The sequence below is a fragment of the Symphalangus syndactylus genome, chromosome 3 (genome assembly GCF_028878055.3).
Source record: "Symphalangus syndactylus isolate Jambi chromosome 3, NHGRI_mSymSyn1-v2.1_pri, whole genome shotgun sequence".
NCBI classification, from domain to species: Eukaryota; Metazoa; Chordata; class Mammalia; order Primates; family Hylobatidae; genus Symphalangus; species Symphalangus syndactylus.
Genome location: NC_072425.2, coordinates 7,290,386 through 7,302,510, shown reverse-complemented (window position 1 = coordinate 7,302,510; position 12,125 = coordinate 7,290,386). Strand labels below are relative to the sequence as shown.

The following is a 12,125-nucleotide window of genomic DNA, read 5'->3' as shown; positions in this document are numbered from 1 at the left end:
TCCTGGACCAAACCCTGCTCCCCTCACGTCACTGTGGAGAACTGGCCTTTAACTACTACCAGCTGTCCAGACAAGACAGAAAAACCAGGCCTCCAGGGCCAACCCAGGGGCGCCTGGAGGGCCAGGCAGCGGGGGACTCACGGTGATGACGTCCAGGATGCTGAGCAGGCTGTGGACGCTGTCTCCCGCCAGAACCTCTTTCACCACCACCTCGGTGCCGTCCTGTGCTTAGAGAGCAGAGTGGGTACCGTCAGGTCTGGGGCTGTGACCGCGGGGCCTGGCGGAGGCTCAGCCCAGCCCAGGGCAGTGGAGCCACGGGCCTGCACCTCTGAGGCGCCATGACAGCAGCAGGCACCTTGGATGGAGGGCAGGGGACGAGATGACCTGCTGGCATCAGGGGTACAACACACAGGGAGCACCAGCAGGGAAAACAGAGACGGAGGAGACCCCATCTCTCCAGCCCACGAGTCGTCTTCAGTGTGGGGACTGAGGCAAAAGCTCACAGAGCCTGTTTGCTGAGCTAACTATACAGACTCCGAGGACCGATTCTGTTATTACCAGCCTAAATTCCAGAACTTTGATATAATTTTCCATTAGGTAAAAAAAGAAAAGAAACCACGCTATTTTGGTGATTTAACAACGTAAGCGCTTCATCTCAGCTTGACCCAGGAAAATTCTTTATGAAGTTGCCCAAATCTGGCCCCAGTCCCCTCCATGAGCCCCTCCCGTCTAGTCCAAAGGCCAGAGGGACACGGGTTCTGGTCCTTCAGGAGGCCCCGCACGAGCGGCAACAAAATCCTCTGCTTCACCAGCGGGGCGGCCTCATCCCCAGGAGCTACTGGCTCCAGCTTCCCCAGATGGGGGAACCAAGCCCCATTCTCTTCTAATAACCCATCAAGTCCAGCCATAGACAAAGCGACAAACCTGGGAACCAAACAATTTGCCCAGCAGCGCTTTTGGTCTGGAAACCCTGACAGGCAGTGCCGGAGCTGGGTGGGGTTGTGGCCCACTCCCGGGACCACAGCTGGCAGGAGCCCTGCAGGTCAGGGCGATGATCACACAAAGCCCAGGGTTTGCTAAGTGTGTGCTTTAAATGAGAACAAGCAATGGGAAGTCTGGGTCGCAAACTGCCCGGACAGACAAAGCCACACCACCCTCCAGGAGAGCAACATGGCGCCGAAGAGGCCACGGCAGGGTCTGGCCCAGCACCCGCCCCCAAGCAGCGATTCAAAGGGTGGAATTAAACAGAGGCAGGAAACAAGTATTGAGCTCCTACGCGGGATTCATACCGGAATTTTTTTTTTTGAGACAGGGTCTCGCCCCGTTGCCTAGGCTGGAGTGCAGTGGCGTGAACACAGCTCACTGCAGCCGCGACCTCCCAGACTCAAGCGATCCTCCCACCTCAGCCCCCAAGTGGCTGGGACCACAGGTGCTACCACCATGCCTGGATAATTATTTTTTATTTTTTGCAGAGACGGGGTCTATGTCGTCCAAGCTGGTCTCCAACCCGTGGGCTCAGGCGATTTTCCCACCTTGGCCTTAATTACTTTCTTACAATTAATTTAATTTTGTTGGAAACCTGAAAATAGAGCAAGGGCTCAACTGACCACGGCAAATCAATACAGTGACTTACCACTAAACCATCAAAGGGAGTATTCTGAGGACTTGGAAGAAACATTTAAAACAGTTGCCAGGCCCAGTGCCTCATGCCTGTAATTCCAGTGCTGAGAGGCCAAGATGGGAGAATCGTCTGAGCACAGGAACTGCAGACGAGCCCGGACAACCAAGTGAGACTCCATCTCTACAAAAAAATTTTAAAAGTGGGCCGGGCATGGTGACATACACCTGTAATCCCAGCTACTCGAGAGGCTGAGGCGGGAGGATTGCTTGAGCCCAGGAAGCCCAGGCCTCAGTGAGCTGAGATCACACCACTGCACTCCAGCCTGGGCGACAGAGTGAGACCCTGTCTCAAAAAACTAAATAGAATGTAATAAAAAATAAAAATGGTGAGTTTTCCCCCAAAGAAATTAAAATCAAAATTTTGCCTAGCTTTTCAGTGAGAAACGTTTCAGAGCCCGAGAAGACAGACATGGAGGTAAATGCGCAGCCTGACCCCGCCCCGCCGCCCTGCAACTCACAGCGTCCTGGATGCAGACCTCCAGCCGCCCGTCCTGCACCACACAGATGCTGGGGTCAGGCTCCCTGGGCTGGAAGACGTGCTCCCCTTCCTGCAGCTGCACAAAGACGATGTGTTTGCAAAGCTCCAGGAACAGCGGCTTCTCAAAGTGGCCCAGGACCCTGCAAGAGCCAGAGGGCACTGTGGGACGCCCTTCCAGGGGAGGAGGATGGCCTCTCCAAGTCTCGAGAGCACACGGCCACCGACCCCACTGGCACCAGGCTTTGTGCTGCGGGTCCACACGGCTGACCAACAAACCACACGGCATCACTGCCAAACACAACCATCAACTTCTGAAATTCCCATGAGCCTGTTTTCCATCAGCTTAGAGAACTTCTTGACCCGTGAACCTGAGCCACACGCACATGGGAGGAAGGCAAAGGTGGCCTCCAGGATGGTGAGCTGGGCCAGGGAGCGGAAGGGGTGCAGTCCAGGGGCCAGTCAGCAAGACGGCAGCACAGAGCAGAACCCAGGCTCCAGGCTTTGGATCCACCACCACACCCTTCTTGCTCTTGCTCTGGGTTCACCGCTGAAGATGAAACACCGGGAAATCGTTCAACAGAATGAGAAAGACCTGGTGAAGGAGCCGGCCGATCGCGAGGCCCCGCCACAGGGCACAGACACCAGCAGCCCCACGACGCGCTTTGCCAACCATCCCCCAACACAAGACGGCCAAGCTGGAGCCAGGCCCCAGCGAGAAGCCCGGGGGGACGGGAGCTGCCGCAGCCCCCAGGGCTCATCCCCGCTCTTACCGAACGTTTTTCAGCATGTACAGAACTTCCGATGGCAGGTGAGAATCCTTCACGTCAAACTCCGTGAGGTCGGCCTCCAGCAGGGAGGGCGGGGGCTCCTTGGGCTGCAGGGCCGGGTATTCCTTCTTGAAACGCAGAATCCTAGGAGGCAGAGATACACTAGCCTTGAGCAGACCAGACAGGTTCAAAACCCACAGTGTCAGTGGCCGACACTCCGGGCAGCTCAGGGTCCAGGAGGCCAGCACCGTGGGTGGCACCCTGGGCAGGATGTGGTCTGAAGGACACTCAGTACCTCTTGGCCAAAGACAGCACCTTGGTCCTCTTCCTGGCCCGCTGCCGGGGCAGGGCAGTGTTCTCCACAAGGGTGTTGGGGAGCGTGGTCACCTGCAGAGCCAAGGGAGACACCAGGCACTGACCCTGCAAGCCGCAAGGTCCAAGCTCTTCGCCACAGGGATCAGTCCTCAGGACCTGCCTGTGGGCCTCCCGCAGTCCCAGCTTCAGCTCCTGGGGTCTGGCTGTGCCATTTCCCCACCCTGCCTGGCCTGTGAGGGAATGTTGGCAGTGATACAGCCCCACACATCCTTGGGATCGTCCTCACTGTCCCCAAACAGCCAACCCTCCAGAGCCCCAGGGCTTCATGCCTGCTGGCCCTGCTGCCCCGAAGGCTGACACCTGCTCCATCTTTGGCTCTCATACTGGTCAACACAACCCTTTGCCACAACCCTTTAAAAATCCGCCGCTGTCCCCACTGACCTTCCCCCCTCACTTCCCCTCTGACCTGGGGCCACTGTCCACTCTGTCCCATATCTGCAACAGTCTTCTTCCCTTTTCTCAGGCAGTGCCTGCTTGACTGTCCAGAACAGCAGAGGCCTGGGTCACACCCTGCATGCTGGCAGGGTCACCTCACTCGGGCTGCCCCTCGGTCCAGAGCTGTCAGCCTCGTGGCTTTCCTCCCAGGCCCTCCGCTTCCCTGTCCTCTGTGAGGCCACCGGATGATGGCCGACACTCAACAGACCGTCTCCACTCTGCTCCAGACAGCCCCGCGCCCTGTCCCGGCCGCCTAAGCCTGTCCCAGACCCAGCCTACAGCAGCCCTAACTCATCTGCCCTTTCACAGCACTTAATGCTGATGAGAACAGACGAGTCACGGACAGACACCCACATCCCTCCCCCTCTTGAGTTTCTCAATTTTCTTTTTGTTTTTTGTTTGTTCGTTTGTTTTTGAGACAGAGTTTCGCTCTTACTGCCCAGGCTGCAGTGCAATGGCACAATCTCGACTCACTACAACCTCTGCCTCCTGGGTCCTGGCTCAAACAATTCTCCTGCCTCAGCCTCCCGAGTAGCTGGGATTACAGGCGCCCGCCACAACGCCCAGCTAATTTTTGTATTTTTAGTAGAGACGGGGTTTCGCCATGTTGGCCAGGCTGGTCTTGAACTCCTGATCTCATGATCCGTCCACCTCAGCCTCCCAAAGTGCTGAGATTACAGGCGTGAGCCACCGCGCCCAGCCGAGTTTTTTAATTTTCTATGAAGAACACGAATTCGTTGTACAACCACAAAAAGGTAACAAAGACTGCTTTAAAGGGATCAGTCTGTGTGGTTTCTGTGAAGCTTCTGGGTGGTCTGTTGAGCACTTCCTCGGCCCTTCAGGAGTGCAGGGAGGCGGCCAGGGGAGGCCTCCGACAGCCCAATTGGCCAAAGACCAGGAAGGGTTAAACCAAGGCTGCTCATTCCCCGGATCGGGGCTTGTTAAACTCAGATCCCTGAGCCCCGGCCCAGGGATCTGTGTCTAGGTTCTGGAACCACCCGGACATTCAAAGCGAGCCACGCAGCTTTCAGCTTAGAGCACACATGCTGGTAACCAGGGAACTCAGCCCCTCAAATCCCAGGGGATGGACTCTGTCCTCAGCCCAGCACCCCAAAGCCTGGCAGAGACGTCCAAGCTTGGCACCAGAGTCAGGAACCTCTGGCAGAGCGTGAGGCCCTCTGCACCCACCGGGCCCCAGCGATGTTCCTAGAAAGCAGCTTTCCGTTCTCATTTATTGTTAAAATAAACATCCACTCTGGGGCCGACAGGGCCTTTGTGAGCGGCAAGCGACCGAGGGCACGAGCTGTTCCAGTATAATAAAATACATAAAATAAGAATAGTTATACTACATATAGGTCTTAGATATGATTATATATGAATATCATTAATCATTAGCTTGTAGCAACTACTCTTTATTCCAATATTATAATAATCCCCGCTCTATAATCATAACCTAGGAAAAACCAGGCCATACAGAGAGAGGAGCTGAGGGGACATAGTGAGGAGTGACCAGAAGACAAGAGTGTGAGCCTTCTGTTATGCCTGGACAGGGCCACCAGAGGGCTCCTTGGTCTAGCGGTGACGCCAGCGTCTGGGAAGACACCCGTTACCAAGCAGACCGTGGTCTAGCGGTAGCGTCAGTGTCAAGGAAAAACACCTGCTACTTAGCAGACCGGGAAAGGGAGTCTCCCTTTCCCCAGGGGAGTTTAGAGAAGACTCTGCTCCTCTACCTCTTGTGGAGGGCCTGACATCAGTCAGACCCGCCCGCAGTTATCTGGAGGCCTAACCGTCTCCCTGTGATGCTGTGCTTCAGTGGTTGCGCTCCTAGTCCACCTTCATGTTCCATCCTGTACACCTGGCTCTGCCTTCTAGATAGCAGTAGAAAATTAGTGAAAGTACTAAAAGTCTCTGTTAAGCAGAAATAATGGTGTAAGCTGTCTCTCTCTCTCTCTCCTCTCTCTCTGTCTCGGCTGCCAGGCAGGGAAGGGCCCCCCTGTCCAGTGGACACGTGACCCACGTGACCTTACCTATCATTGGAGATGGCTCACTCTCCTTATCCTGCCCCTTTGTCTTGTATCCAATAAATATCAGTGCAGCCTGGCATTCGGGCCACTACCGGTCTCCGTGTCTTGGTGGTAATGGTCCCTGGGGCCCAGCTGTCTTTTTTGTTATCTTTTTGTCTTGTGTCTTTATTTCTACACTCTCTCGTCTCTGCACACGAGGAGAAACCCACCGACCCTGTGGGGCTGGGCCCTACAGGCCTTCCCTCCCCTCCGGCCACTGTCCACCACAGACATTCCTGGAGCTACCCCTCCAGGCCAGGGGGAGTAGAGGCCTGAGAGGGTGAGGGGCTATTCTTGCGTAAAACGCATTGGATTCAGCTGGAGGAAGCAGACACCATTTGGCACAATTTATAATGTTCCCCAAACCCTGAGCCTGGTGGCAGAGTTGGGAAGCTGGGGAGAGGACAGCACACGCCCAGCACTGCCCAGCCTGGGGGAGCCTGCAGCAGGAGGGGTCCCTCCCACAGGGGCCTGCTCCAGGAAGCCATGTGCAGCCTGGGGCCCCGAGCACCAGCTACCTTCCTCATGATCTTCCGGCCATAAAACATCACTTTGTCTCTTTTCCGGAACCGGTACTGTGGAGTGGGCTGTGCTTGTCCTGCAGGGGAGTGAAGGGATGGCCTAAGGTAGAGCCAGGGCACAGGCTTGGTCCTGGACATGCAGGTGCGGCACAGTCAGTCATACTCTCGTCCCTGCCAGTAACTGGCCATACTCAGACAGCATGAGGGAAGAGGGCCTGAGTGACAGGCTCATCTCCAACAATGGGGGCTCTCCCCTCTTCCCACTGAAGCCTTGCTCAGGAGAGGAGAACAGAAAGGGCTCTGAACAGACTTGGCTTCCTGGAACTGACGTGCTCAGCCTGAGCCCAGAGGGGCCATCGGATTCTAGCCAAAGCCACCATGGGCTTGAGGGTTCCTTCCAGGGGCTCAAAACACATCCCAAGACACCCACGCTTTCCCCCAACCCCCTGGGCCAGAGTCGGAACCAAGATACTCACGAAATCGGCTAAGCCTTCTGAACATGAAAAGGATGAGGACACCAACCAAGGCCAGGGCCAGGAGGGCTCCAACCGCAATCCCCGTCAGCTGGCCAAGAGTGGAGACACGGCGCCCATCAGCAAGGCCACAAACTGAACCCTAGCCCTAAGCCTGCCCCCACCCCAACCACAGGCTGGGCAGGAATGAGCCAGGGGATGGGGACAGGGAGAGGTGAAAAAGGCCACGGCCCATCCAGGTCTGGCCCCAGGGAAGCGTGAGGTGATTACCATGGTGGACGGTGAACCTTCCTCCGTAAACCACAGCCCCCAAAAGTGCAGGGTGGTGCCCAGGCAGAAGTCAGCCTGCAGCAGAGAGCATGGGGTCAGGTGGGCATGGATGGGCTTCCCAGCCCGAACTTGCTCAGAGCAGCAGGAGGAGAGCTGGGAGTTAGAGGAGAAGTCAGCAGCCCTGGAGACTTTCAGGAAGAAGTGATCTCACCCGGGGTGCCGGGGTCTTCTGAGCCCCCTGCTAGGAAGCACTCAGCAACCTGGCTCCCTTGGTCACTGGGACACAGCGGGGCAGGGCCAGCAGCTGCCCCAGGCATCACTAACACACCCGCATGCCAGTGATGCGATCCTTGGGATGCAGGTCTTAGGGAGCAGGCCCGGCCACAGGGGAGGCCAAGGCCCCCCCTCAGTGTCCCCTCAGCCCCAGCAGGAGCAGTGCTCGAAACCCCTATGAGCCATCTGGATGCTGAGAACATTCAACACCAGTTCACACGCCAAACAAGGAGGCAGCGGCCAAGAAGGCTCTGTGTCCTGCTGTCTCCTGGATCGGGAGGACTTCAGAAGTCCAGGTCCGCGGGAGGGAGGGGAGAGAGGGTGAGGGCAGGATGGTGAGTGAGCGACAGCAGAGGACGCTGGTGGTTCCAGGAAGTGAAAGAGAAAACGAGAAGACCGACACTGGCCAGACAGGCAGCCCTCTCCATTCCAGCTGGCATCACACCTTCCTCCCAGGCAGCCAGGAACCGGACAGGGCAGGGGAAGCCACTGGTTCAGCCTGCAAGTTTCTACGCAAGAGCCAAGGCCTAAAATAGCACCCACGCCCGCCTCCCACTGCAGAGAGCAGGACTCCCATCCGTGCCAGAAAATCCAGGGAAGGGCTGGGCGCAGTGGTTCACGCCTGCAATCCCAGCACTTTGGGAAGCTGAGGCGGGTGGATCATGAGGTCAGGAGATCAAGACCATCCTGGCTAACATGGTGAAACCTTGTCTCTACTAAAAATTCAAAAATTAGCCGGGCGTGGTGGTGGGTGCCTGTAGTCCCAGCTACTCGGGAGGCTGAGGCAGGAGAATGGTGTGAACCCAGGAGGCAGAGCTTGCAGTGAGTTGAGATCCCGCCACCGCACTCCAGCCTCGGCGACAGAGCAAGACTCCGTCTCAAAAAAAAGAAAATCCAGGGAAGTTGGAAGAGCACTCAGAAACGCATTTAAATACACAATTGTGCACCAAGACAGAATGAGGATGTGCCCAGAAATCTGAGCCCTTCAAACTTGGTTCAGAAGCAAATACAAACCCTGGGAGCTTCTGCTTCAGCACAGGGGAACCCCCTACGCTCACTCTCAACCAGGTAGGGAGCACAGAAGCACCTACGACCATGTTCTTCACTTAAGGAAGCGAAGTGAGTCCCTCTGAGCCCAGCAACAGCTTCTGGGACCGATTATCCAAGGAAGGCCTATCACGTGATGACCCGTGACCTGGTCACACGCTCTCCTGCGGTGGAGTGGCTCAGCCTTTTCTAGCTTTTCACTGTTGCTTTAATGGGTCCAGTTTTCTGGTTTAGGAAATAAGGCCTTTGCCATGTGGCTATAGATGTTTGACTAAGAAAAAGATTCTAGGGCTGGGCACAGTGGCTCATGCCTGTAATCCCAGCACTTTGGGAGGCTGAGGTGGGCAAATCATGAGGTCAAGAGTTTAAGAACAGCCTGGCCAACGTGGTGAAACCCCGTCTCTACTAACAATACAAAAATTAGCCAGGCGTGGTGCCTGTAGTCCCAGCTACCCCGGAGGCTGAGGCAGGAGAATTGCTTGAACCCAGGAGGTGGAGGTTGCTGTCAGCCAAGATCACACCACTGCACACCAGCCTGGGCGACAGAGCAAGACTCTGTCTTGGGAAAAAAAAGAAAGAAAGAAAGAAAAAGGTTCTAAGCAAAACCATCAGGCAAAGTCCTAAAGGAACTGGAAGTAGCAATTGTGACCTTAGGGGAAGAAAAGACAAGGCCTCAGGCAATGCCCATGGGCCACCGCTGGCTGTCCCCCCTGTGAACAATGCCCATGGGCCACCGCTGGCTGTCCCCCCTGTGAACAATGCCCATGGGCCACCGCTGGCTGTCCCCCCTGTGAACAATGCCCATGGGCCACCGCTGGCTGTCCCCCCTGTGAACAATGCCCATGGGCCACCGCTGGCTGTCCCCCCTGTGAACAATGCCCATGGGCCACCGCTGGCTGTCCCCCTGTGAACAATGCCCATGGGCCACCGCTGGCTGTCCCCCCTGTGAACAATGCCCATGGGCCACCGCTGGCTGTCCCCCCTGTGAACAATGCCCATGGGCCACCGCTGGCTGTCCCCCCTGTGAACAATGCCCATGGGCCACCGCTGGCTGTCCCCCCTGTGAACAATGCCCATGGGCCACCGCTGGCTGTCCCCCCTGTGAACAATGCCCATGGGCCACCGCTGGCTGTCCCCTCTGTGAACAATGCCCATGGGCCACCGCTGGCTGTCCCCTCTGTGAACAATGCCCATGGGCCACCGCTGGCTGTCCCCTCTGTGAACAATGCCCATGGGCCACCGCTGGCTGCCCTCGATGTGAACAATGCCCATGGGCCACCACTGGCTGTCCGCTGTGACAGGCGTGTCTAACAAGCGCTGGCAGCTGTGACAGGCAGCAGAGAGGGGCCAGAACCACCACTCCCACAGTCCTCAGGCGCCAAGAAGCCACGGGGCCAAAGAGTGCGGCAGAGCAGACGCCAAGAGGACCCTTCTCTGGGTCCAGAAATACTCCCCAACTGGGAAATCCAGGGATCTGGTCCCCTGAGTTACATACCTCTGGGCTGTCATCTTTCTCTTCCTCCATGGCTAGAAACAGAAAAAACAGTCAGGGTGAAAAGCAGACAGCCTGACGCAAACAAGGGCACCCCTCTACCTGCTCACACTCACACCAGGACACTTTTCCGTGGGTTCCTTTTCAAGTCAAATTATGTTTCACTGAAAGGAAAATCCTGCTGAAAAAGTCTGTTCTCCAGGAAGAGAAGCTGACTTTTGAGAAGCCTCTGTCGTCTGCTAGGATCCACTTCCTTCCCTCTGTAAACAGCCCTCACGTGGCTGTCCCAGAACTCAGAACAGCAGCCAGATGGGGCGGCTCCAAGCAGGTCAAGAGGAGCCAGACCCAGCGCGGCGGGGGTGGGGCAGCGCTGCCTTCTGGAGAAGCACGGCTGGTGGGGAGGTGACGCTGGCAGGGCGTGGATCCGGGGTGTGGGGATGCAGCTGGGGAGGGGGGGGTGCAGCTGGGGAGGGGGTGGATCTGGGGTGTGGGGGTGCCGCTGGGGAGAGGGTGCAGCTGGGGAGCGGGTGGATCCGGCGAGTGGGGGTACCGCTGGGGAGGGGGTGGATCTGGGGTGTGGGGGTGCCGCTGGGGAGGGGGTGCAGCTGGGGAGGGGATGGATCTGGGGTGTGGGGGTACCACTGGGGAAGCGAGTGCAGCTGGGGAGGGGGTGGATCCCGGGTGTGAGGGTGCGGCTGGGGGGCGACTTCCGCGTGGGGTGAGAGGCCGCCTGCGAGGGTGACCAGGCAGGAGGGCTCAGTGCGCTAGCCGGACGTGCTGGGTCCAAGATTATTGATTAATCTGGGCACCGCGAGGGCTCGAGTCCCCCCACACCACTGCCTGGCCTGCGGGGGAGCACAGACAGCCCGGGCCCTCCCGGCTGCAGGTCCCGGGCTTTCCCCGCGCGGTTGCCGGCTCCGCCCAGAGGAGCCGCGCCCGGCGGAGGGGTCAGAAAGGCCGGGTCGCGTCGTCAGTGCTGCAGCCGTCTCGAGTCCAGCGCCCGCGTCCTCCCCGACCTCCCGACGCCACCTCCCGGCCTCAGGGGGACTGGGCTCCCGGGAAACCGCCGGCCACCGGACGGACGAACACAGGCAGTGGCGGGCAGTGGGGACGCCAGGGACCACAGCGCTGAGGGCGATCACTCATCCGCCAGCCCCGCCCCGCCCTGCGAGCCCCGCCTCTCCCCGCCCCGCGCTCTCCTCGCATTGGCCGAGTCCGCGCGGCCACACCCCCTACCAGATTGGCGCCGCTATTGGACCGGGCGGCTGCGGCCAATCGGAGCCGCTCTTGCTGCGACGCGGCGGTGGGAAGCGGAGCAAGGTCGAGGCCGGGTTGGCGCCGGAGCCGTTGAGGGGCCGCTTGGAGCTCGTGCGGGGTCTCCGGTCCAGGTGAGTCTGTCGGATTGGAGCGGGCGCCGCGCGCGGGCAGGGACGGGGCTGGCCGGGTTCCCGGGGCCGCGACTACCCGCTGTCTCCTCCCGCAGGGCGCGGCATGGGCGTCCTGGCCGCAGCGGCGCGCTGCCTGGTCCGGGGCGCGGACCGGATGAGCAAGTGGACGAGCAAGCGGGGCCCGCGCAGCTTCAGGGGCCGCAAGGGCCGGGGCGCCAAGGGCATCGGCTTCCTCACCTCGGGCTGGAGGTTCGTGCAGATCAAGGAGATGGTCCCGGAGTTCGTCGTCCCGGATCTGACCGGCTTCAAGCTCAAGCCCTACGTGAGCTACCGCGCCCCTGAGAGCGAGGAGACGCCCCTGACGGCCGCGCAGCTCTTCAGCGAAGCCGTGGCGCCTGCCATCGAAAAGGACTTCAAAGACGGTACCTTCGACCCTGACAACCTGGAAAAGTACGGCTTCGAGCCCACACAGGAGGGCAAGCTCTTCCAGCTGTACCCCAGGAACTTCCTGCGCTAGCGGGGCGGGGGAGGGGCCGCGTGCCCTCATCTCATTTCTATTAAACGCCTTTGCCAGCTATACGGTGTTTGTTTTTTGGCCTCAGGTCATGGCAGAGTGTGCAGCATGACAGATTTCAGTGCAGACAAAGCCGAGTTCTCATGCAGACTTGGCACTGTGAACCTCTTTGGAGGTCATCTTCCCAGTTGGAAGGTTCTGGGAACTTGGAAACATCACTCAGCTTGCAGGAGAAAGAATTTACAAGGCAGACTGTGCCGGATGACAGCACTGGTCAGTTCATCCCCCAAATTATTCACCCAGGGAACAAAGATACAGAGATGGGGGTCTCACTATGCTGCCCAGGCTG

General features: G+C 58.4%; 2 protein-coding genes across 2 annotated transcripts in view; one reads left to right on the top strand and one right to left on the bottom strand.

Annotated features, from left to right (window-relative positions):
* The window catches only part of PNPLA7 (patatin like phospholipase domain containing 7), an 84,563-nt gene extending 73,969 nt beyond the window's left edge, over positions 1 to 10,594 (bottom strand). Inside the window, 9 exon segments of the mRNA XM_055270179.2 lie at positions 142 to 222; positions 2,139 to 2,298; positions 2,929 to 3,069; positions 3,221 to 3,312; positions 6,317 to 6,396; positions 6,796 to 6,883; positions 7,063 to 7,137; positions 9,878 to 9,909; positions 9,991 to 10,594. Coding sequence (XP_055126154.1) covers positions 142 to 222; positions 2,139 to 2,298; positions 2,929 to 3,069; positions 3,221 to 3,312; positions 6,317 to 6,396; positions 6,796 to 6,883; positions 7,063 to 7,137; positions 9,878 to 9,907 — 747 coding nt within the window. The 5' untranslated portion in view covers positions 9,908 to 9,909; positions 9,991 to 10,594.
* A 771-nt stretch (positions 10,595 to 11,365) lies between these two features.
* On the top strand, positions 11,366 to 11,839 carry MRPL41 (mitochondrial ribosomal protein L41). Its single transcript, XM_055270204.2, has one exon. The coding sequence runs from the start codon at positions 11,366 to 11,368 to the stop codon at positions 11,777 to 11,779; it is 414 nt and encodes a 137-aa protein (XP_055126179.1). The 3' UTR covers positions 11,780 to 11,839.
* The last annotated feature ends 286 nt before the right edge of the window (positions 11,840 to 12,125 follow it).

Bases quoted from the DNA above. Each gene is read 5' to 3' on its own strand.
- MRPL41 (XM_055270204.2), top strand. From the start codon at position 11,366: ATGGGCGTCCTGGCCGCAGCGGCGCGCTGCCTGGTCCGGGGCGCGGAC.